The following is a 25,798-nucleotide window of genomic DNA, read 5'->3' as shown; positions in this document are numbered from 1 at the left end:
TAGGGTGCTGTGGTATCTGCCCGAATTTGAGCTCTGAGGAAAAAGTCAGGACCTGGAATTCTGTAGGAAGCTGAGACTCCTTCTGTCCTCCGTCTCCGGTTTTTCCTGTGTCATGCTTTGTGGTCTTAAATTCCTCTCTTTATCGAATATACGTGAACACAGTTCAGAGAGGTAGCTAGATGTGCAAGACGTGTGAAGCCAGCCGGCAGTTCCCTGCTGCACCTCTCCCCTTCTGCTTTGACCTGCACTGTGTGTTCTGTGATGAGCTCTAGTATCGTGAAATAATAGCCTTGTATTGCTACTTCTTGTTTTTTAGTGTAGGGCATATTCGATTTCTGCCTTTGGAAGGTGCAGACTGAACTCCCCTTCCACTCTGTACCCCACCACCTGAGCATCCCTGCTGTTCCCTCCACCCCCGTCGTCTTAGCCGGCATAGGGTTCTGCTTAAGCTATTACTCAGAGTGGATGTTATCACTGTGTGTTATTCAGAGCTATACTCTGGAGTAAATTGTGATTGTTTTTCCTTTCCCGTGTGTTTTCTGGTTTCCCCTGATGGATGATGATATCCTTGATTCAATTGCTTATCTCCATAATGTTAAGGACTATTTACCATATGCTACGAACTGGGTTAAACCCTTTCTGGGGCTTATCCTGTGTACTCCATAGAGCTGGCCCACTCGGTCCCTCCCAGCGTGTCAGTCCACTTATCTCTAGACTTGGAAAGGGTCCTGAGGCAGGGGGAGGCTAAACAAATTTGCCCAAGGTTCCCTCAGCCAGAAAGAGGTGGGACAGGAATTTGCATCCCGCTGTGTGGGACTCTGGAGTCCGGTTTCTGGAATGTTTCTTGCATAGCACTTATCGGTGCGGACGGCATCTGGAGGCACGGTGGAGAAAAGGAGGCCCACTAGCCACTGGAAGAAGGATGGGGGGAGGGATCACTGGTACTTACACAATCATGATGTAAGTGCATGGTCAGTTTTACTTGGAATTCTCTGCCAGTTAGGTAGAAATGTCCTCTTACTGCTTTCATGCCACCAGGTATTCTAGCGCTTTCTTAAGGGAAAAAAATTCCCTCCTGAGCCTTTGTATCTGCTGAATTCTGGGGCGCAGCTCCCTTCCTGGATTCCCCTTACCTCTCTTTTGGATGCTGCGTCATCTTCTCTGGGTTGACTTCCATGCTTTTGGCGGGTCGTGTTTGCATCCTTTAGTACCTCCCTAAGTAAGGATGTCTGGGAAGTCAATTTGTAGGAATTCTGCAGATTTAAAAATGTCCGTTTTCCTCTCGCAATCGATTGTAGCTTGTACGGATTTTATCCTGGAATTCACTTTCCTTCAAATCGTAAAGACTCGTTTTCTAGGTCCTAGATGGTTGCTGAAGGCCTGAACCCCTCTGATTCCCAGATTCTTTGTATAGGATGTTTTGGTTTTATTTTTCTCTTGGGATTTCTGTAGGGTCTTTGCCTGTCTCTGATGCTCTGAAATTTGGTGCTGATGTTCTATGGTTTGGATGCTATTTCTGTTTATGTGCTGGGACCTTTCGGTTTGGAAACTTCTGGCTTCAGTTCTGAGATTTGAAGAATATCACAGTTTCTTTGACTGTCTTTTCTCTTACTTTCTTTTTGGAACTCATATTGTTGGGCATGTGAGGATCTCACACCAGTACACCTGTTTTTATTTGTCCTTGTTCTTTCTCATGTCTGTGTTTTGCGTTATTTGGAGGAACTTTGTTTTTTTTAATCATCAAATCTTTTGAGGCTTTTATTTTTCTTCCTTGTCTTTAATTTAGGTCTGCAGTTTTAGATATAATTCACATAAAATTCATCCTTTTCATGTGTACAATTCCGTGGGTTTTAGTGCAGTCACAGTTATGCAACTCTGTCCCCATTTTGTAATTGTCAGACACGTTCCTCTACATCGCCCTCACGGTGCCCCTGCCAGGAGCCCTCTGAGGCAGTAGGAGTCGTTCCCTGTCTCCCTCACTCCCAGTCTCTGGCAGCCACTAGTCTACTTCTGTCTTTGGATTTGCCTGGTGCGGACAGTTCTTATGAATGGACTCGTGTGGCATGGAGCCTCTTGTGACCGGCCCCTTGCATGTAGCGCGGCGCTGTCCAGGTTCGTCCCTGTCGATGCAGGGGTCATTCGTTAGTTTCCATTGCCAAGTAATCACGTGGTATGGCTGTGTGATCTCTCATTTACTCCTTCATCATTTGGTGCACCTTTAGCGTATTTCTGCTTTTTGGCCAGTGTGGCTAATGCTCTGAGTCACAGAGTTCAAGTTCGGCATGGATGTGTGTTTTCGGTTCTCCTGGGCAGGGTCCTTGGAGTGGAATTGCTGGATGACGTGGTGAACTGTGTCGGACATTCGAAGAAGTTACCAGACTGCTGTGCGCTGCGGCCAGTCCACGCCAGCCTCGGTCGGGCACAGAATCCAAGGCCCACTTCTCCACATCTTCATGGATGCTTGTCATCTGCCATTTTGGTTTCAGCCATCCTCGGGGTGTGGATATTTTTAATTTTTAAGAGCTTTTAAAAAAAATTTCTAGGAACTCTGTATATCCCTTTCAGAAATATTGTTGCTTTGTGAATATAACATTTATCTCTAACCATATTACTTTTTGAAGTTTTCTTCTCGGTTTTTGTTTACTCCAAGTTGCTTTCTCTTGTTCTGGTCTCACTTTGGTGTTACAGGTTTTTCTCTGATACGTGGAAGTCCATGATTGTTCCTATTAAAACTGTTGGCTAATATGTTGACTGGAAATGCTGAGTGTGTGGGGCTTCTGAAGTCTGAGCTTCGTTGCAGAAGGTCTGGTGGGCCGTTTATTGGAAGGATATCCCGGCAGTGTTGGTTAGATGTCCTCAGAGAAAGCACTTTCTGTCTCGTGCCTAGAGGGCAAAGGATTGGCTGCCACTGCCCCTGTCTGGGAGCGAAATGGGGACAAGCAGGTGGTCAGGGTCAGGTTAGCGTGCACAGGGTTGCCTCGTCCCTTTGATTTTGGCACAGTGGTCACAGTATCCCAGTCAGAGAATTCTTTAAACAGCAGACCTTTTGCTGGATGGTGGGGTGGCAGAGAAGTGGGAGTTTGAGGATTTAACTCCTCTAAGGGAGCTTGCCACCAGTCCTGTTAGTGCTGCCCCTGCCTCCTGTCTCAGAGCAGCCCAGGGTCACAGACTCTCCCCTCTTCCCACCTCTCCCACTTTCTGTAGCCTGTTAAGTCAGTATCTTGAATCTGCTTTCCAGTTTCCATTTGTGTTTTAGTCGGCTTTCATCTTTGTGGGTTTTGCCTTTGGGGAAAAAGTTTCCTGGCTTCAGTTTTAGCTGCCTTTTAGGGAGGGAGTCAAAGGGCCCAGAAATCTGTTGTTACGTGAAATTTATTTTGTATATAATGAAAGATTGTTTTTGAATGTGGAAAGCAAAATATACATTAAATACAAATATGGTATGGTCCACTAATTGTCTTTTTGACTTACTATGTTTAGAGTTTACTGTATCGAATATTAGGATGGTTAAAGATACGAAAACACAAAACAAAAGCACAGAAGTAGTAGAATAACATAGAGAAGAATCCTTTTACCTTAGCATCTTGGGTGCAATAGAATTTTCTAAATATATCAGGAAACCAAAATATTTAAAAAGTGAAAGATTTGGCTCTGAAATATGTGTGTGTGTATATATATATGTATATATATATATATATTTTTTAAGATTTTATTTATTTATTTGACAGGCAGAACATAATTAGGCAGAGAGGCAGGCAGAGAGAGAGGGAATCAGGCTCCCCGCTGACCAGAGAGCCCGATGGAGGGCTTGATCCCAGGATCCTGGGATCAGGACCTGAGCCAAAGGCAGAGGCTTTAACCCACTGATCCACCCAGGTGACCCTGAATACATATATTTTTTAAAATGTTATTTACTTATTTGAGAGAGCGAGGGTGCGGGAGAGAACACGAGCAGGAGGAGGGGCAGAGGGAGAGGGAGAAGCAGGCTCCCCACGGAGCAGGAAGCCTGATGTGGGACTCCACCCCAGGGCTCCGGAATCATGACCTGAGCTGAAGGCAGACGCTTAAGGGACTCGGCCCACCAGGCGTCCCTCAGCTCTGAATATTTAGAATTTCTTCATGCCTACCTATGTGGTTGTATTTTAGTGAGCAAGTAACAGATATTATGTGTATATTTGTAACATTTAATGAAATGTTGCTATTCAAATATCGCAGCTCTAGGAAAGTGCAGCCATACCAGCGAGCAGAGTTAAGGAACTATTAGTAGAGAGAAACTGAACGGCAAGAGATTTCTCAGTCACACTCCTACAGAAATATAAGTGGCAAAATATGGCTCTAAGATTTTCAAAGCTCATGACTACTCAGGAAGCCTATTTGGACTTGATCCTAGGGAAGTAAGTGTCTCACAGGAACGGGCAGGGACATTGATGGTGGTATGCGGTTGGTGGGGACAGAAGAACCCGAGTGGCCCTCAGTGGTGAGTGGCCGACTGAGCACACGCAGCTGCCCTTTACGTGTGCAGGAACACTTCTGAGAGGAGAGCCGCGAGGAGGAATAGAGATTTTTCATTGCTGGTGGCAGTAAAAGAAGACAAAGTGTTTGTTTATTTGTTTGTTTTTAGATTTTATTTGTCTATAAGAGAGCCTGTGTGTGTGTGTGTGTGCGCGTGCAAGCGTGCATGCTTGCCCTGGGGCAGGGGGCAGGGAATGGAGAAAAAAGAAAGGGACCCAGAGACTCGAGCTGAGCATCAGTGGGCATCCAGGCCCTGATCAGGACCCGAGCTGAAACCAGGAGTTTTTTGAAACCTGAGTTGCCCAATTGACTGAGCCACGTATGCACCCCAAACTAAGACTTCTCATTTACGTATTTCTGTGTGGACCTTTTTTACTTTTAACTGCTACGTTACATGTCTGACTGCAAAGGATAGGCCCAGACTACTATAAAGGGAAATATTTCTGTAATTCTCAAAATCATTTGGATTATATAGAAAAAGATGCTTTAGGATAATCAGTGAAAAATAAGTTCTTCTGAAGTATTTACTAAAGAAATATGAAGATACTTCTTCATAGTGCCTTGAAAGAAAAAAAATAGGTTTTTAAATCTTAGTAACGTTTTAAGGGGTGTTACTAATGATCTTTTCCCTGTTGAATTGATAGTAACTTAGAGCCAGATTTGTGGTTGGTCTCTAAAATATATATAGATCCTTTTAAAATGAATTTTTCATTGAATTTCCTCCCTATTTTAAGTTTTTTATTTGTTCTTCCCATGTTATTTTTTTTTAATGATTTATGTGACTTTTTGGTGTCTTAAATCCTTTCAGAGACAGTGCAGAGTGAGTTGTAGACTGATGATTACTGGTAATTGGTGAACTAAAAATAGTAAATACATACCAGATTCCCACTAAGAGCACACAGTCAGAGAGAGAGTCTGCACACCCCCTTACTGTCAGAGAGCGCGCCGTTCACCTAAAGCAAGATTCAGAGAGGTACAGCATGGGTTCAAGATCAAACAGTTGGTCTGTGTTCTTCTGCAACGTAAATAATACCTGTATGTATTTGTATGTTTATGTAAGAGTAAGTATGTTCATGTTTTACAGTAAGTCACATGGTATGGAAAGTATACTTATAATCATTCATATTACAGAAATAAGTAGCTGACTGTGGCTTTTTTTTTTTTCTTTCAGAATTTAAATGAGTATGTTGAAGCATTAATTACCTTGAAGCAGAAAATTATTAATACAGAGTGAGTATGTTTTCCTGTGCTTTGTTGAACTTTGTGAACCTGACAGATAAGCCAGAGCGGGTGGTGTATTAGGCCTTCAGTCTCTCACCTGGGCCACTGGGCTGTGGGTCATGGTGGAACCCTGGTGGGCTTTGTCCGCAGGCTGAAGCCTGTGTTGTTGGTCCAAAGCCCTTTGCAGCAGGCCTGCGGGTCAGGAAGTGATTTTTCCTAAGGTGGCAATTATTTTAAAGCTGTTTTCTATCTTTAAAGCCTCCTTAGCTTTAGGACTGGAGCTCAGATTTCCTCACAGTATTTCATAGCCATGGTAGGAGATTTATTATTTTTTTAAAGTTCATATATCATTGCAATGCTTTAAAAGGATTGAAGGTGGTATATGTGTGTGTGTGTATACATATTTAATTAATTAAACATGTTTTGTTGCAGGAGGCCTGGGAAGAAAGGGGCCTGGCATATTTTGAAAGTGATGTCAACAGTATTTTCTAGATCAAAAAAGTAACATAATTCTTTTCTTTGTTGCAGTAATTTATTAACAGAATATCAGAAGAAATGTGATGATATCCTTTTATTAGCTTTTTCCTTTGAGTTTTTAAATTTACTTATTTGTAGTTTCTTAGAAGAACCATGGGAATTGTCAGTTGAAGGTAGTGTTTACAGCTCAGGAGCTTCTGAGCAGCGCAGTGAACAGGAGTTTTTTCCTGTGAGCACATGATTCGTGATGGTCTCTGTTTTAGAATATTCTGTTTTTGTCACCGATTTTCATTTTCTTCAGGTCTTCTAACTTTTTAGTGGGTAGGTCTTTTTCATTTGTACTCAAGACATGACAGCTTCTTCAGGCTCAGGAATAAGTGAAGCTGAATCGTGTATGGTGAGAATTTCTCAGGATTTTTGTAGAGCCTGCAGTGTAGGAATATTCGGAGTAGTGGCAAAAGGGCTTCCGTTAATTCGCTTTGTGGTTTGTAGAGAATGAGTGTGGGTAGTAGATGGATGGATGGATAGATTGATCTCCATAATCACAGTGTGATTTTGTATTTACAAGACAAGTCTGGTGAGCATTTGTTCAGTAACCATTCAGTGCACCTGTAGTGTAGTTGGCCTCTGGGAGATATGTTATTGATAGGTTGAAAACAGTGTGTGTGTAACTGACTTTTCTGCATTTCTTGGTGAAAACACTGTGAATGAAATCTCCCATGAAAATGAGCATGGATCCATTTTCAGGCATCCACTGAAGTGCCGCTTCAGCCTAGGTCTTGGGACAGATGCTGCTCTTCCACTTCGGCAGGAACCCCAGGCCTGCTGTGATAGGAGTTCTGGCCTCCTAGAACTTACGCGTGGTCACTGATTACTTGTTTGTGTTGGTGCCGTCATCTCTGACTTGTCTGATTACAGTAATAAAATCAAGGCCTAAGACTTAGATTTATTTTTAGTACTGAATTTTTACATTAAAAAATTTAGGTCAGTGAATATTTGTATTTCATTTGTTTACATTCTCAGTCTGTTAAACTATAAACGTATATTATCACAAGGATAATATCTCTGATTATGAAACCCGTACAGAAACAGTTATTATAAGTATTTTAATTAGCTAAATAGGAGATAGGTAGCCAATTAATTCCAGTATCAGGACAGCGTACTTTCATTATATCCTTTTTAGCATAAACTTTATGAGGTAATTACACATGTAATCTAGCAGGGAAATTGGTTTACTTTTAAAAATTTATAAAATTTTTAAATCCAAACCATTAAAATAGTTTATTAAAAATTGATAAACCTTGGAATTATGGTGGGATACCCATTCGGTGATATGGTAATCTTCAGGTTTGGGTACAAGTAAATATTGATTCTTTTTTTTTTTTAACACATTTGGTGTTTACCCCAAATATGTATTTTTTGTACCTTAGGTGTGTAGTAGTTTGCTCTTCCAACCGAAGGTGCTAAAGGTGCCGGTTTAAATGGGTTTGTTATGTAACTTGATTTTTTACCCATTTTTTTTTTTTAGAGATTTTATTGGAGAGAGAGAGAGAGAGAGAGAGCGAGCAGAGGGAGGAGCAGAGGGAGAGGGAGACTCTCCAGCAGACACCCCGCTGAGCAGTGAGCCCCACGAGGGGCTCCATCTCATGATCCTGAGATCATAGCCTGAGCCAAAACCAGGAGTCAGATAGATGCTTAAGTGACGAAGCAACCCAGGCACCCCTTGATTTCTTACCTTTTTGTGTAATTCTGACTGTTCTGTTAAGTTTATTATTTCCTTTTTCGGAAGGAGAGGATACATTTTATTTCATCAGGTATTTTTGAACTTCTCTTTTTTGCAAGGACTGGTAATTCAGGGTGAGTATAATCCCTAATCTGGAGAAGTCTGTATTTGTATTCTGAGGCGTGTTGTTACAGAGACATGTTGTTACAGACATTTGCCACCTCATGGTGTATGCATAGAAACTTGGAGGAGGTGAAATTTAAAAGGATAATTGTTTTCACCGGCAGCATGAGATAGGAAATGGAGTTACCATATTGTGTAAATCGTGAAAGTGAGAGGTTATCTAGGTTTTATGTGTCTCTTTTTTCTTTCTTTTTTTTTTTTTTTAAGATTTTATTTATTTATTTGACAGAGATCACAAGTAGGCAGAGAGGCAGGCAGAGAGAGAGGAGGAAGCAGGCTCCCCGCCGAGCAGAGAGCCCGATGTGGGGCTCGATCCCAGGACCCTGAGATCACGACCTGAGCCGCAGGCAGAGGCTTTAACCCCCTGAGCCACCCAGGCGCCCCTGTTTCTTTTTTCTTTACTCATTGAGTATAGTGATATATGGTTCTCCTTGAGTATCTGACTCTTGTTTGTTGGAATTATGCTCTGGACTATTTGAGAAATTCAGGTTAGGGTTTTTGGGGATTTTGTTATTTATAGGATCCAAAGTAGTGTTCCATTAGTTGAATGTTGCTTTGTATTTATTCTCCGAACTCAGTGTTAATCATTGATGTAATTGAATGCCTTTTAATTTAGAGAAGTAGATATTTTAACTTTAGGTATATATTATGGTAAATAGAGTAACTTAGTAAAAATTTTTTAACACTGTTTTATAAATGGACCTTGGAAAATTGTTTTTTAGGAATTGTGAACTTGCCTGGTTTACACATTGAACAGAGATTTTTACAGGTGTTTTTAAGTGAGTTTAATCTTCTGACAAGTATCAGATAAAACTGAGAGTTTTCTTTAACAAGTTTTACAGCTGCAGTTTGCAAGAAGGTAAGTACATGTCTGCATGGTGGGTTGGGGGGTGGACCCTGATCAGACTAGATTTATAAATAGTCAAAGCGCTGCATAGGATTGACCCATCATATAGAATGTTGCTTAGATGGTCATCATAAAAGATTTATATTTTCCTTACTATTAAATTACCCAAATGAATTTCTTACCAAGGTCTTAAATTACAGCCTGGTATTTAAGTTGTTAGTTTTACTGATGGCGTGGCCATTGAAATGTAGCTTATTGTTGTCTGCGTGAATTGGATTAGTAAGGTGGTTATCATGTGTATTTTAAACAATTTAAAATGGAATGAAAATTTAGTGGTGTTTCATATTCTGAATACATTCATCTCCTAGAAAAAAGCAAAACATTGTTATAAACCAGATCACAAATTGCCTGTCATTTAATTTGGATAAATGGGGATTGAGTTTAAGGTTGGAAAAACATAATTATTATTAATACTACTTTTTGGCTTATTGTCCTTTCATATATTGTCTATCAGACTGAGAATCTGCTTCTCAAGGAGATTTTCATGTACTTTTATTAGAAGCAGATTATAATGTCAAAGAATAAAGAGCAGTGTGAAAATCATGTTGGTATAAAAGGAAGGCATTAAAAAGAGAGATTCTTTTATTCCTTTTTTCTTCCAAGTTAGAAAAAATAGAATAGCAGCAGTCGACATATTTAATAAATTGTTGTAGGTGCTTCTGTATAATAATGCTAATATCTTGTCCATTTTTAGAGAGAATAGTACCCTGCATCACCAAGTGGAACAGATGCTTCAAAAAATTTCTCCTCTGCAGAAATGTCAGGAAGAATTGGGGTCTTTAAAAGCAGAGCTGGAAGAGAAGAAGGTACTGAGAGAAATTTTCCTACAAAAGTTTATCTTCCATAAATTAACATCTGTTTATTCACTGTCATTGGTATGAGGGGGTATTTTATGTCTTAACAGAAGAAACAAGGGGTACTCAAGAATCACTAAGTGTATGCCTCTATTTAGAGAACATCGAACTTGTTAATTAATGGCTTGGTCCTCACAGTAATTACTAGCTCTCTGATGCTGTGTTAGTTGCTTATGTGGTCTTTGAGATTCTGCAGAGGAACCTTCTGGCTGGGAATTTTTAGGGCTCTGTGTGTCCTGTGTTGGTTGCCTTTTCACATTGGTTTTGCTGTAAGTGTGAAAGAATCTGCAAAAATTTAAACTTAAAGGTGGAGAGATCGTGTTCTCTGTTTCAAAAGCAAGTTGCAGTAACACAGTTATTTAAAATGCTATGCTTGGGGCAGTACAAAAAAAATGCTATAAACTTGCTTGTTATAAGTTTTGGTTTACTCTTTTCAGGAGTCTTAGGAGAGAATTCATAGCTTTTATAGATAACATAATTCAAAGGCCAATGAAGTTAGTTGGTCGTGAGACATATCCTATCCAAGCTGGAATGATGCCTGCCTCTCAGCCTGTTCAGTGAGCGCTTTTCATGGTGGAGTCTGGCTCTCAGTCATCGACAGGTGCTGTTTGTGTAATGCTATGCACCAGGCTGAGGTCTTACGGAGTACCTGAGCAGCGATTGGCTTTCCTCCTTCTGTAGAAAGTCTTCATTGTATATGTAACTACTTGAAGAAGATTAAACAGAAACAACCACAACATTGAATTTTGTCTGCTTCCAATATATACCAGTATTGTCAGCTCTGTCTGAGAGGAAGCATGAACACTGGAGTCAGACTCAATGTGAAATGCTGATTAGTCACTCGTTCTCTGTGACTTTGGAAAAATAAGTCAGCTTCTGGATCCTCAGATATCTCATCTATAAAAGGGGATCATAAAGTCCATCTGGTCGGTGGCCGTTAAAGACCTATCATATGCACATTGTAGTAGGATACAGTGCTTGGCAACAGACTCTTTCCTGTCCCGTGGTGGCTATCAGGAGGTACCTGCTGAGTGACGGTAGCACATTTTCCTTAGTGATCGTTAAATATAATGATTTGTTTTATATTTTTGTGTACAAGTAATGATAGCTTATTATTTGTTGAGCTCTAGAATTTCTTTAGATTTTGTTGAATTTTAACTGGTCAAGGAAAATATTGGCTATTCAGTCTTAGGAAGATTTGGAGTTGCCCTAAAATTAGTACATTTTAACTGGCGTAGCTTTGTTTGATGAGACTGTTAATCATATTACATCTGTTAAGCATCTGATTATCTCTATTAAAATGTTCAAAGAATATGCTTTGGTTTCCTGTCTAATAATAATGTACTCATTTGGTTGATTTTCTTACTGGTAAAAATGGTAATAATTTCACTTATCAAGGTCAGAGTTCCAAGTAGATTCTCACCGATGGTCATTGACTTTCAAATTGACAACAGCTATCTTTTTCTTAGAGCTCTCTCAAGTTGTACCAAGATACTCACCAGGAATATGCACGTGTAAAAGAAGAATGCTTGAAAACTGATGCTCAGTAAGTTCTAAAATGCCTGTCGACATTAGGGTGGTTTTCATGTCTGAAAATGGCTAGTTCTTAGATCAGTGCTCTCTCCTCTCTGTCTTTGGGTTATGGGCTGTAACTGGGAGCTTAAACTAGTTAGGCACGCAGCATTAGTCTAGAGGTCTGTCAAGTGGAAATTAGACCTCCCCTGGAGGATTACAAGGAGGATCGATAAGTCTTGATAAGTTAAAAAGCTGCACAAAGGAAGAACTCCATAGGAAGTGTTTTATGTCTGTACGTATGCACGCATGTGTACATGTCTGTGTGTTTTCAAACATGATCGTCAGCTCCGTCCTCTGTACCGGGACTTCAACAGGTGTGCTGTGGAATGGGTGTCTTTGTTACCATTAATAAAAAGCTGTTTGCAAGCATCCAAGTGATGATAGTCACATAATTCACAGAGCTTGTGAGCTACACACATAGTAGTCTGATGTAGACGTGATGTCATGGTACCTCAGAGAGTTTCTCAGAGTTACCTGCCTTCTTTGACCCAAAACTCTGTCCGAAAACTGGTGCAGCTCTCCAGCCTCTTCTTCCCATAAGATGGAATTGTGATCTCTGCCACCACGCATGCTCCCCAAGAGTGACAGTGGCCATGCTGGACTGGTTGTAGGCCAGTGGGGGGGCATCAGCTTAGCCTGGACATGAGGCCATTGTGGCTCAGGGAGACTCCCAGATGTGGCATGACAGAAAGATACAGATTTCTTTCTAGAGATGTTATAAACTAAATGGTGTACTGTTCTCTCTTAGTTGACTCTACCTCAGAACAGCTGCTGACGATTTCAGTGGTTGATGCGCACCGTGCCCACCATGACCAACATTTCGTTGTTATATCAATTTTACTAATTAAAAAAAATTTAATTTTAAAAAATGTACCACAAATTGTGTGTATATACTGTATATACACCCACATATATATGTTAATGTATGTGTGTATATATATAACATATATGTGTTTTTACTATTTATAAAATTGTTTTCTCAGGAAGAAGAAACTAGAAGCCAAGGTGAAGAAGCTGGAAGGTAACTGGCACTGTTGTTATCTAGCTATGGTCTTTGCACAGATCATTGGTGCAAGTTTAAATTTAGCTAGGTGGGGCATATAGGCAAGAACTTGCTGAAAATGTTTCCGGGCTTGAATTTACCGAGATTGAGCCCAGGTTTTTAGATTTAAACTGTACAGATACTTTGTTAACAATTTTTCCTCTGATTTGGTGTTCGCACAAGCACAATACGGCAGTAAATGTGGCATCACTGTGTTCTTTTTGAATATGGCTTTCTCTTGCTGGTGTGTGGAGATAAGTGTCTGAGGAAGTGTTTTAAAAGAGATCTGAGGTGCCTGTGTGTTTCAGACTCTGCGACTTTCAGGACAGATTTCCTTTGAAGGGAAGTACAGCCTTTACTTCTCATGTGACAAAAATATTTCTCCCTAGCGAGTGATGTGGCGTAATAATCAGGTAAAGAAACAGTCCAGCTCAGTAGAGGAGTCAGGCAAGAACTGGTACTGTGGCATTTTATGGGATTTTAGTTTTCATGGCACTTGTGTCTGAATGTACTGGGCAAAGTTAATACTGGTTAGATTCTTACTAATGTATTTGGACCATGAGCTTCAGAGTCAAAAACCAGACTGAAGAATTTGCTGAAGATCCAGAGAAGAACTAAAACAATACCTTAAAAGTAGATCTAGAGCAAAGGTATTAGCAGCTGGAACTATCAGCTTGTTGATGGGAATTCCAATATAAGAAGCATGGAGAAGATTGTCCACTTCCCCAGTACAGAGGGAAGTATTGACTGTATTCTGAGATGAAACCACAGCTCTAAAATCTTTGAAACATGTGGGGCGCCTGGGTGGCTCAGTGGTTTGGGCTGCTGCCTTCGGCTCGGGTCATGATCTCAGGATCCTGGGATCGAGCCCCGCATCGGGCTCTCTGCTCTGCAGGAAGCCTGCTTCCCTCTCTCTCTCTCTCTGCCTCTGCCTGCCTCTCTGCCTACTTGTGATCTCTGTCTGTCAAATAAATAAAATCTTTAAAAAAATAAAAAAAAATAAAATCTTTGAAACATGAATGTTGCTTATTGCTGAAGAGCAGGAGGGAACAGTGCCCTCCTAGAGAGGTCATGTGTGTTGGGTTCTTGTTTGACCAGAAGGCTTGGGCTGGCTTGTGCTGGGATTGCAAAGGCGTCTTGGGGCCTCTGCCAAGTCAGTGGTTTTATGGTTAATAATTTAAACAAACTGTGTTCCTTCATTTATCCCTGACTGAGGAAGTGCTAAAGGGACAGTAACTTTTTACAAAATTTGTTTCAAAGTTTTATGAAAAGAGAAAAGCTCTCAGTAGATGATACTTTGAGTATTTTCTTAGTGGTAGCTGTGAAGTCGGTAAATTATTGCTGTGTCTTGTTCACTGTGTCTTTAAAGAGGCTGCTGTCAAGCAAACACAGGACTTCAAGCAACTGAGGAACGAGAAGAAAATACTCGAAAAGGAATTTAAGAAGACACAGGTAATAGATAATAGTGTGCACCCAAGTGACGCTTGTGGCCTCAGGGCTCCAGAGCGTCCCTTGTCATGCGGGAGTCAGGAACTGGGCCGCCTGGTGGAAGCGACCCCCCCCCCCATTACATCGGGTATGTGATGCCTGCACTCCCTGCCCCTTTCAAATCCTCTCAGCGCTTTGTTTCCACAGGAACAGCTCGATGAATTTTCTAAACAGAAAAATGAAAAGGGTGAGTGTTCACATACTGCTTGAAAATTCTGTTTTGATATGCAATATTCTTTATTAACTGTATTTCTTCCCATGATTTTAGAGTTGAGGCATATTGGAACACAAATTTCAAGTGATTCTTACGGAAGCATAGATAAAAGTGAGTATATTACAGATTTCTTACGAATTTCTGTGCCTTACTTGTGCGCTGGGAGGTTGCTTGTTGCTCTTACCTGTGATTGCAGAACCGCTAGGGTTTAGCAGATGTTTGTGTTAGAGAAGTCGTAACCCATTTTGCATCTTTGTGTGATCTGTTGTATGTATGATATCACCGTGTTTTCTGGTCAAATAATCAGATGAATGAGAGTCAACAAGCAATATTGCTTGGGAAAGGGAAACCAGTCTGTGCTATAATCTCCATACTTTTCAATAAGTAAGTATAGTTTTTTTATTAGGTTACAGTTTGCCAGTTTAATTTATAAAATTTTGTGGGTGCCAAGTATATAAAAATTGTTAAAGTCAAGCAGGAAAACTGGAATCAAAGCCCTCCAGTGTATTTTTGGAGGGAAGGCCAAGTGTTCTGGGGACGTAAGACAGTAGTTGTGGAACGGGGAGTCACAGACGCTTCGGTCTTTGTTTTGTCATGCAGTGTGTTTTCTTGCAGGCGAGAAGATACAGCACTGGGTGCTGAGAAGTTGAAGCGTTTGCTCTAATATTTCTCTTTATTAGTTGTGTGATCCTTGGCCATTTACTTCTCTGCATTTCATTCTCCATTTTTAAAAAGGAGATATGGGTCTCTGCTCTACCTGTCTTACTTTCTTGGTAGAGATAAAATTCAAATGATAAATAAGGAAATAATGGTATTTTTATGTCACCAGTGTGTTATTTTTCCTCTAAGTGGAGATGACTGAAACCACTTCCCTTGTTCCTACAAGGGTACCGCGTCTCTCTACATGCCTCCTCTACCTCTCTTCATCCTGCCCTTTTGTTTTTAATTCAGAACACAAGATCACCTTTTCTTGGACTAAAGGCTTTAGTAGTTAACACCTTCCGTTGCCTGGGCACTGTTTGCTGTTTGCCACAGTCGCTGCTTCCTGGGACGCGCTTCCACCCTCTTTCCCTCGCCCTCCCTGTGGAAGGCTAGTCTCTGAGTTCTAAGTGCTGCCCAGGGAAGCGCAGGGCTCGCGGGGCTCGGTTGTCCCAGCCAGTGGTCAGCTGCTTTTGTCATCTTCTCTTTTGGGCTGACGGGTTTGTTTTAGGATTTGACTGTTCTCAATCCTTGCTATTTAAAACCGGACCCTCGCTCTGTGTCCTCCGAGTTGCTCTCTGTCCCGGCGCTCTGTGTTCTCTGCCCTCACCAGAGGGGGAGTGTTGTCTGCTGTACATTTTACTTCTTCCAGGTAAATACACGAAGGCTTTAGGAATCTGTTAATTATTTACCTGTGGACATTGGGAGATTTAATTCCTAATTACTAAGTATATTTTTAATACTTTTCTCCCATGTAGTTGACCCTTCACCAGCGCTGAGTTGAACCGCATGCGTATCCACTTCTGTGCGGGTATTCTCCTATAAATACACTGCATGTATTTTCTCATGTGAATGTATTTTCTCTCTCTTACGGTTTTTTAACAGGTTTCTTTCTTCTAGCTTATTCACTGTAAAAATATAGTATATGATGCACATGGTATATAAAATACATATTGCATTTTGTGTTATCAGGAAAGGTTCTGGTTCACACTGAGCTATTCGTAGTTAGGTTTTAGGGGAGTCAGAGTTACAGATGGATTTTCAGTTCTGCAGGGGTCAGCGCCTCTGACCTCCATGTTCAAGGCTCATCTGTACTTTTGAAAGAGATTCACAAGTGAGCAAGTGTATTGGGTCGACTTCACTTTTGGAAAGGCCGCCCGAATGCCGCATTTGCCTGTCCTTTCTCAGTCCATCAGAGATGTCAGAAAATAAACAATCCAAAAAAAAAAAAAAAAAAAAAAAAAAAAAAAAAACAACAACAACAAAAAACTCTTGTTTAAAGTTAAAAAGTTTACTACCAGTGGAGGAAAATATAGAGCAGATGGTATCAGTTGGTGATGAAACCCCAAATTACAGCAAAAATAGCAGGCTTCAAAAAACAAATTTGATTGTAGAAGCCCTGCATTTCTTAAGATCAGAGGTGCAGGGCGTGGGAGATGGAGCAGGACATTAGTGGTTTGTCACGTAATGGATTCAGGTTGAAAAATACATGTATAGCCTTCTGGTTTCAGAAACAGTTGCTGGCATTTATCCACACGTTGTGGCCTGAAGTTTAGTTCTGTGAAGTGTCATTTGCGACATAGGAGGCACTCGGAGTGGGTGTGGATATAAGAAAATCAGAAAATTGGGAAATTACACCAGCTTTGAAGGATAGCCACTCCTGTTCGCAGAAGATGAGATGCTTAGGTTCTCCGTATAAATCCTCGTAACTGCTTCACTCTGCATCCCTTCCCCCCGAAGGCAGGGCCCCATAGGTCCATGAAGTGAGCACCTTCATGTATTGCCAGAGGACTGTAGGCTGAAGAAGTGCACGCTGGCTCTCAGAGATGGCCGGCCTCAGCTTTCATCTAGAAGCAGCAGTCATGGGGAAGAAAGGTACCAAGGAAAAAACCCTGAGGAGATGGTATTAAATCACGACGGGAGGGAAGAAAATATTAAAAACAGAGTTAGAGCCCTTAGAGAATCTCTTGCTGCAGTGAAATTGAGCCAGTGGGAAAACAGGATCATACACGTTGCACTGGTCACCTATCAGGACCTGTCCAAGGGGAGGCCAGAGCCCTGCGGAAGAGGTCAGCAAGAAGTGATTGGAGGACACATCTCAGAGCAGGACACACATGCAATATTTCTGCTAGAAAGGCCTGTCAGGTGTTGAGCATGACTTTTGTGTATGGTCTTTATTTCTGGCATGTTAGTAGGAAGTATTTTTAAAATCAACTGAAGTGGAAAGATCGAATGTAGGGAGATGGATAGCGAAATTTGGAGCCAATGCTGACTTGATAGTAGTAACCAGGCAAAAAGTAATTCAAGCCTACAAATGAGTTTATACGGATTGAAAGGAAATATCCAGGTTAGGTGCAGTTCACCAAGGAGATGGTGCTGTCATAGACTAGGAATGTGAGACTCTGTGGTAAATGCCTGGAAATGCTAGAGGGAGTAGTCGCCTGTTTCCGTGAGAGCCTTTAGTGTGTTTCTCAGATGCTGTCGTCTGTAAAAGCAGACAGAATGGGTGGAATTGGATTTGTAATTTCAGGATTGATGATTTACATCTAACTCTTAAACCACAAACCTAGGATTCTTTAAAATCCTTTCAGACATATATGAAATCTGTTTGCTAGACAGCAGAAACTCCATCCTAATATGAGATACTATTATGATACTGAAATTTAATAAGATATTAATAAAAATCTCTCCCTCCCCCCGATCCCCCCAGAACCCCACAACTTTCCATGTCTGTCTGATAAGTGAGCATGCGTTAACATAAAGCAACTCCTTTTGGGTAGCAGAGAACATAAAAACTGAAACAACTGTAGGGCAGTATTAAAGTCTCTGAGATATTGTCAGTGTGGTATTCACTGGACTGAGTGATCTTACGTGATTGTTTTAGAAAGCAAGAATGACAGGAAAGTTGGAAAATGCAACAGAAATGAGGAAAATGGGAAGAAGGAGAAGTTGTTGATTTGGGCCCATTAGAGCAAACAGCTGGAACCTCGTAGGGCTGTTGAAACCGACAGTTTGTCGGCAGGTCTGATCAAGAAAGGAAGGAACAGAAACACAGCGCCCTCACGGCTGGGAAAGCTACAAAAAAGCCACAATGAGAGAATTTCCAAATTCACACATTTATATTCCGATTGAATCTTGTTTGTGAAATGAACCATTTTCAAGGGAAGCATGCTCAGATTGACTTGGGATGGTTGTTGGAAACCTGAACAGGAAAATAATGCAAAAATAATTTAAAAAATTAGTTAAAGATCTAATACCATACAAGATCCAAATGACTTGCAAGTGAGTTCTATAAAGGCTTCAGTGAGTAAAACTAATGTCTTCTTTGTGTCTGAGAACTTAGAAAAATATAGACTTCTTTCCATGTCATTGTCTTAGACTCAAATAGGCCTGTACCAGAACCAGCTAAGAGTCACACACACGCACACACTCACACACGTGCTGTCAGTTGGGAATACAGCTGCAGAAATACCAAATGAAATTCTGAGAACTCCATTCTCGGGGTAGTAGAATATATGGACTCATTATGATTTAAGGGTTTATCTCAGGAAGACCACGACCACTGGCTAAGAGAAGAATGATACGATCATCTCAATTCAGCACCCGTTTTTCATAAAAAAAAATATTTGGTGAGGTAATGGTCGAAAAACACGTTTGGAAACTGAGAAAGGTGGAAGCTGAAGAGCCTGTCAGAAGCGGGCACGGGCGCTTCTGGTTACCTCCATTCTTTAGTATGCACTGGGGGCCCCGCTGAGCTGTGCAGCAGAGCCCTCACGGAAGAGCGGGGGCTGTAAGTTGTCACGGCAGAATTGTCATGGTTTCAAATGACGAGACCGTCTCAGTAGACTCAGTTGGAAAACAAGTATCCGAGTTTGGCAGAGTGGTGACATAAGCTTCGGGCACATCGAATGCACTGTCCTCAGCCTATCGGAATCAGGACGGAGTGAGAACCACCTGTTAAGGCAGTGGGACCAACGTGTCTAGGAAGAGAAAAATCGACAAGCAGTGTGCAAGGCCTCTGTGAAGAAGCCTGTAAAGCTGCGGAAGAGTGTGAAAGCCCAGACACGGGAGCAGACGTTGTTACTGGGTCAGAGGCTCACAGCATAAAGATGGGAAGTTCCCCCAGGTGTATTTCTAAGGGTCCAGCCTTACTCAAATCCCACTGAGTTTCAGATGGGAAAGGGCAAGCAGATGGTAAATTTAGGCTTATCAGGGTAGAATAATTGATGTTTGGAATAATCAGGTTTTTGAAAAGGAAAAACCTGAGTGAGGCTCATGCGTACCCAGATTATAAAACACAATTGTGATGGTGTCACTGTGAGAGCGTGGCGTTCGCGTGACGCCGGACAGGTCAGCGGAGCAGACAAGTACAGAGACACGCATGGACGCCTTAGGTTTTGATACGGGCAGGTTGATACTTCGGTTTGATCTGGGGGTTGGTGGAAGGTGTGCGGTTCAACATAATGAGCTTTTCTCTTCACAGCTAAGTAATGAAGCCACAGTGTGCGGTTTTTTTGGAGGGGTGTGTTTGTGTTGTCCTGCTTTATTGGGAAAGGATAGTTCTGCTTTGTGAGATGAGAGGTAGTGAACGAGTGCTCAGAAAAGGCATAGCTCTGCTTAATAGCTTCCATAGGAATAGAAAAGTAACTTTTTCTCTTTTTTTTTAAGGTTCCTTGTTTGCTGCTTTGGGTATACGTAATAAGCAGGGCTCCTGGTCAGGTCATTTAAGCAAAGGGGATTACAGTATTTGGAAGCAGGCTTCTGGGTAGGTTAAATCACAATGTGGATAAGTTACCTGATCACGGAATTTTCAAACTCGAGAATGGGTGTGCCTCATACACGGTGACAGTCAGAAGTCGATTGGGCTTCAGAGAGGTTGGAAATGGGAAACTTTTAAGCTTGCCTTGTTACTGTGTCCTCACCACTTAGCCTGGCCCGCTCTTCTGGGGACAGCGCTCTTTGTGGAGTGATGCAGCTGGGCAGCTTAGATAGGGCTGACCTATTTCAAAATATGTGAGTTCTTGCAGATATTTTGGGTTAAAAGGTTGGTCTTTATCTTCTCTAGAACTGGATTAAAGATTTCAGTATTTTCAATAAATGCTTCAGGCCGATTTAAGAACTTAAGGGAAATTATAATAGAACTTGAGGAGGCCTGAAATTATTTAATACTTAAAGCCTTTTTTTAGTTGAATTTTTATTAGCACGGTTGGTCTTTTATGCATATTTGGCCACAAGCTAGTCATACTTAAATTTTTATGAATATTTTTTGTTCTGGGAGTTTTTTGGGAATGTATATACATATTAATGTTAAACTCACTATAAAACCATAGTGTCACTTAGTTATATGAATTTCATTAGGCTTGCTGTGTTTAAAACGATCTGAATTCACAGATGATCGAGGATCTAAATCTGTAGAAATGTGTACTCAACCTGAACCAATGGTTCTTAACTATTCTAGGAATCCTAATCCTTTTGAAAATGTATAAAAATTCCAAGGCTTTCACTTCCCTTTTAAAAGCTTATGTTTCTCTGTGAGTCTGCCTGTTTGTGCGATAATCTCTTCCTTTCCACGTGTTTATTACACACACGTTTCTGTCTTCCACCCTGTTAACCCCTTAAGACTGTTAATGAGTCCTATTCTCCACAAAGCCCCCAGGTTAGTTACAACATGGTCAGTTTTTTTGTCTTTTGATTTTTGTCTTTTAAGATTTTTAAAGTAATCTCTACATCACCGTGGGGCTTGAACTCACAACCTTGAGATCATGAATTGGACACTCTACCCAGCATGGTCAGTTCTGATGAGTTTTCTGACCCCCTCATGTCACTGAGGGGTGTTTTCTGCTATTGTTTGCAGTAAACGTAGAGCCAGCGTTTCCTGTATCAGACATTATATCTGTGCTTCTGTCCCTCATCTCTCACCACTTTCTATAGAAAGTGCCAAAAATGTGTATGGTCCATTCATACAAATAGGTGATAAAGACTTTTACCAGCAAGTAGATTTGGTCTTAGGAGTCTTATGCCCTCCCCTTCCCCTCACCCCTAGGGAAAAAACAAGCCTGCCCTCATCGTTCAGCTGGAGCGTTGCAGGCCTTCCCATCAGCAGCTTAGCTGTTTATGCACAGTGGTTGGATTTGGGGAAGAAGTCTTGGTCCCTAGCTGTTGCCCCAGCCCCTAAGAAATCCTGATTTCCCAGGAGTATGTGTCGGCCTTTTTTGGATTGAGCCATATGACATGTCTTTAATACTCTGCTCTTTTGTGCAGGAAAAGTAAAGCTACTTCTGAAGGAGCTCTGGCTCTGCATAAACACAACACACAGACTACCTGGTGAAGGCAGCCGATGCATCACAGGTGAGAGAGAAGCTTCCAGAAGTACATTTCATGTACGGAAGTAGAAATGTTTACCGTGGGCATTATATGCCTTCAGCCTTTGCTGCCTCCTGAATCTGACATTGGAAGAATAGGATAAATTGGAATGGGTACTTTCAGTTACAGAGCTCCTTCCCCTTCAGCGTGGCTTCTTGTCTCAGTAAGTGCATTTGGCTTGTACTCTTCCAATGGTGGCTTCCGTCAGAGGGCGTGCGGGGAAGCCGGAAGGACACCTAGTGGAGTGCGTGTGGCGGGAACATGCAGAGTACTGGGGAGGCCTGGTGCTTTCCGAATCATTTCTCGGTGTCCTCTGTCCAGTAGCAGCCTCATTGGATTTACTTTTGTAAGCAGTTCCTTTGGTTGAACTGTCTGCTGTACATTCACTGTGTCCTTTAGAATACTGGTGGTGTCCGATAAGCAGTGGTTTCCTTTCATGCTGTCATATCAGATTAGCACTCTTCAGTACTGTCCCCTCATTTTCAGGTGTGGCTTTAACTGTGGGCTGCCTTGATCTGCAGGCAAAACTGTGCAGGCCTTCTGCTACGCTCTCAGTTACACCCTACTTAGGATTTAAGCTTTGGATAGAGGTGTTAGTTATCCCAGAGTGGATGGGGAGAAGTTAGCTGTCGTGCATAAGATTAAAATGCTCCTTACTTAACACCCCCCCCCCCATTATACTGGTTTCTGATGAGTTCACAGATTGCTGAGGATCTGAGTCTGTAGAGGTGTGTACCTAGTTTTCTCTCTCAGGCTCCAGAAGGCAGAGTTCCCTCAGAAAAGTGTTACCAGGCAAGTTGCTGATTCTCATTTGTGCTTGACTCCGTGAGGTTTTGTGAGTTGGAGAGAGGCCTGTTGGATGGGGCGCTGTTCAGTCAGTTGTCACGCGCTGTGTGGGGACCCTGCTGATACAAGCAGGTGGCACCTGGGTCTCCTGAGCCAGCCTCCGAGGCTCATGGTCCATGAGCAGAAGTAGCTCGGGCAGAAGTAGCCTGGGCCTTTTCTCAGTCAGCTTCATCAGCTAGTTGCCGTGTTTTATTCTAAACACTTGATTTTATGTTGTTTAAGATGTTATTAAAAGGGCTCCCTATTTAATCTTTTTTTTTTTTTAAAGATTTTATTTGTCACAGATAGATACTACAGGCAGGCAGAGAGGCAGGCAGAGGGAGGGGAAGCAGCCTCCCTGCTGAGCGGAGAGCCTGGTGTGAGGCTCAATGCCAGGATCCTGAGACCATGATCTGAGCTGAAGGCAGAGGTTTAACCCGCTGAGCCACCCAGGCGCTCTGGAATCTTTTTTTTTTTTTTTTTTTTTTTTTTGGTGCCCTGGAATCTTCAGTCTTAAAACATACTCTCTTTGTTTTTGTAATTTTTTGTTTTTATATGAGAAGGTTTACAAAAATAGTGCAGGGAATTCTCTTAGACTCCAAATCCAAATTCCCCTAAATTTAACCCTTGGTGCAAGACGGTTAAGCTCGGTGAAAGCTCACATGGATGTGTGGGCGCGTGTTGGTCCCCGGAGCCCACCTTGCACCTAGCAGTCTTCTGCCTTTCGGCCCCCAGGTCTGGCGGTTCATCCGGGTCTCTTTGTCTCCTGTCTTCCTACTTTCAGAGAGGAAGCATCATTTCATAGGAAACCTGTCAGTTTTGTCTCGTGTGCTGTTTTCTCATATTAAGTGAAGTTCGACTCTTTCCAGCAAGAACTCTGCCGTGGTTTCCTTGTGCTCTGCCCGGGACATTGTACCGGCGAGGGATTGGAGGAATGGATGACTTGGGGTGACAGCGGAAGTGCTTGTTTAAGGTGGTATTTGCCGGGCTTCTCCAGTGTTAAGTTACTGTGAATTATCTTGAGAGAGACACGTGGATGCTCTGCAGTCAGTCACTTTCTCCCCGCTCGGGCCCGCTGAGTCTAGCATCTGCCGATGAAGCCTGCGTGGTACCACTACTGCCTGGTCTGCTAGTGATTCTATAGTTCTCTGTTCCTTCTACCTCTACTAACTGGAACTCTATTCTCTGCCTGTGCTCCATAACTTGTGTTTATTTCATCATTCATATTGCTCCAGCTTTGGTTGTTGGGACTGGTTTTGGGTTGACTCCTGGGCCCTTGAGGCATACCCCAGCCTGTTTTGAGAACTTCTTTCTGGCTCGGCAAGATGTTTCAGGCCCTGTTTGTATTTCCCACTCCCCAGCCCTATAGTCAGTCACTTCTCCAGGGAGCCGTGAGTCCTTATGTACAGCTTTCAAGTATGAACAATGGTTATTTGTGGTTATTTCCCAGGACACAAATATCTTCACTGATAATTGGGACCACAGCAGTTCATCAAAATCAAGACCCCCAAATCACTTGCCTTTTATAGTAACTTTCCCATTGCACCGTAATGCGATGTATGTATGTGACCTAGTTGAGGTTCTTCATTATAGCATTGTATGAACATGGTTATTGGGTAGGCTTGATCGTTGGCTGATTTTTTATTGTTTTGCAGACAGAGGAAATTGTGTTCCCTGTCAGTCTCCCAGGCACAAAGATGTGTCTCCGAATGCTGCTGGTTGTGTGGAAAGACAGTTACTGAAAAGGGGAGTGTGCCAGCGAGGCCCGTTCCCGCCGCCGTGATGCCTTTCCACCTGTGCGCGCTGAGGCCCGTGGGCCCCAGGGCATCATCTCCACCCACCTGCCCTTCTCCTGGTCCTGCGTATAGGGAGGGAAGTGTACCTACAGGAAATGTGTTTAGGTCTTACAGAGTGATTATTCACTAGAAAGGGAATGGGCGTTTTTAAAAAAATGTTCTTGTTTTTTGGGTTTCTTCAATAAAGCAGGCATTTTGAATACTTAGGGTAATTTTTAAAGTTTTCTTAATGTTACATATGTTTGATACTTACTTTTTTTCTCCCACAGAGAGACCTGCCAAAGAAAACCCCGGGCCCACAGAGTCCAGGGACGATGGTGTGCCCCCTCCAGCAGGAGGCAGGCCACTCCAAGGCGCAGCTGTGCAGACGTGCCTGGCAGAACTATCCATGGAAATAGAGGGCGACTTCTCTGCATGTGGACACGTGGGGAGGCGCGAGGACGGTGGAGCCGCGCCCTGCAGTGACCACGTAGCGGACGAGGGCCTGCGTCCTGAGCGTGAGACGCCGGGGACTGACGAGGACAGTGCTGACGTCTCTGACCGTGATCACTGTTTCGATGAAGACCTCCAGGCTGCAGTTGACTTCTTCAGACGTCCTCCTCCTCTGTTGTCTCCGGTGCCGTCACCCCCTTTGGTGTCCCTGCCACCCCTGAGCACGTTACCGTCGGCACTGGCGCCTGTGAGTCTGTACTTGGCATTTGAGTTCTCCTGTGGGCGCGCTGCTCCTGCGGGCACGCTGGCTATGTTCAGGGGGTGCTGCTCAGTGATCTTCAAACCAGACTTTCTTGGGGCAGATGTGCGCATTGACGAGGGCATGCCCATGCTCTTTACAAGAACGTGGAGCCCATGACATGTTCACTTAAGGTTGCATTCTGTGTGTCTTTATCCTCACCCTAATTCACATTCCCCTGTGGGAGGACCGTGTTCTAGTTGTTGTTCTCTCTGCTGCCTGGAACCTAGCGCAGTGAATGCATTAAGGTATGGTTGCAGGCCTGGAGCTTTTCAGAGATGGGGAATCCATGTACGTAACACACATGCCCATTAACCTCTGTTTGCCAGATTCCCTGCTTCCGTTTGATGACTTCATCACCTTTTCATGTTTTGCAGAATGGTTTATTGTAAATTCTTAGGGAGTTAAGTCTTGATGAAGCAGATTTGTATGCTTTTTGGCTTAAGGAGCAGATAAATGCATTGCTCTGAGTCACTCCCTTTCTTCAGGAAGCAGTGTACATCTCTTCTGTTCCAGGGCCACGCTTGGCCTGGGAACGCGGATGTGACTTCGTCCGTCCGTGGTTACCACTTGGCTGGATCTTGTGTGGCAGTTGGGCGGGGGAGGGAGCAGGTGATCGCACAGCTGTGATAGAGACTGCCGGTCTTGGGGCACACCAGCTGGAGAGGACCCAGGCTCCTGAGGGAGGCCGAGGAGGGCAGGGATGCTCCGGGAAGACAGGACCCAGCTGAGTGTTCAAGAGGGTGGGGTGCTTCCAGTGGAGGACCTCTTACACAGGGTCACGGGACCAAAGGTGAGCTTGTGCCAGAGAACGTTCACGCTTACCAGGGCAGCAGAGGCCGTCTGTCCTTAGGACTTTCCATTTTATCGTGAGGGCAGGAGGAAGTCCTTGTTGGACCTGGGAAGTGCATTTAAAGCTAGACGTTCAGTTGCAAGTTTCCCTGTAGCCTCTGTGTGATGGCGTCGGGACTGGGGATAATCTGGACAGAGGTAAGAGCGTAGGGGGGTGTCCCGGCCTGAATCCGCAGCTTCCAGCGTTCTCCACACCTCTTCCCCGCAGCAGCACTGGGGTCCAAGAGCTGGGGCTGGTTTGAGAAGCGTTCGGAGGCTGACGAGCAGCGTTCGGCGCGGTGTTTAGTGCGGTGGTTGGAGGTGGAGGAGGCGAGTATGCTGCAAAATAGCGAAGGAAAGC

At 42.9% G+C, this 25,798-nt stretch overlaps 1 protein-coding gene across 2 annotated transcripts in view; it reads left to right on the top strand.

The window, feature by feature from the left end:
• ICE1 (interactor of little elongation complex ELL subunit 1) overlaps positions 1–25,798 on the top strand; it is a 58,018-nt gene that overhangs the window by 7,349 nt on the left and 24,871 nt on the right. For both annotated transcript variants that reach the window (XM_045089195.1, XM_045089192.1), the window contains exons 2-12: positions 5,681–5,739; positions 6,259–6,293; positions 8,954–8,972; positions 9,715–9,826; positions 11,344–11,420; positions 12,433–12,470; positions 13,861–13,943; positions 14,127–14,166; positions 14,248–14,304; positions 21,154–21,240; positions 24,146–24,555. In XM_045089195.1, coding sequence (XP_044945130.1) covers positions 5,681–5,739; positions 6,259–6,293; positions 8,954–8,972; positions 9,715–9,826; positions 11,344–11,420; positions 12,433–12,470; positions 13,861–13,943; positions 14,127–14,166; positions 14,248–14,304; positions 21,154–21,240; positions 24,146–24,555 — 1,017 coding nt within the window. The remainder of the gene's footprint in view (positions 1–5,680; positions 5,740–6,258; positions 6,294–8,953; positions 8,973–9,714; positions 9,827–11,343; positions 11,421–12,432; positions 12,471–13,860; positions 13,944–14,126; positions 14,167–14,247; positions 14,305–21,153; positions 21,241–24,145; positions 24,556–25,798) is intronic.

The sequence above is a fragment of the Mustela putorius genome, unplaced genomic scaffold (genome assembly GCF_011764305.1).
Source record: "Mustela putorius furo isolate JIRA1106 unplaced genomic scaffold, ASM1176430v1.1 tig00000107_pilon_pilon_pilon, whole genome shotgun sequence".
In the NCBI taxonomy this organism is placed as follows: domain Eukaryota; kingdom Metazoa; phylum Chordata; class Mammalia; order Carnivora; family Mustelidae; genus Mustela; species Mustela putorius.
The sequence above is the reverse complement of the archived record's forward strand: the minus strand, read 5'-3'. Positions and strand labels throughout refer to the sequence as shown.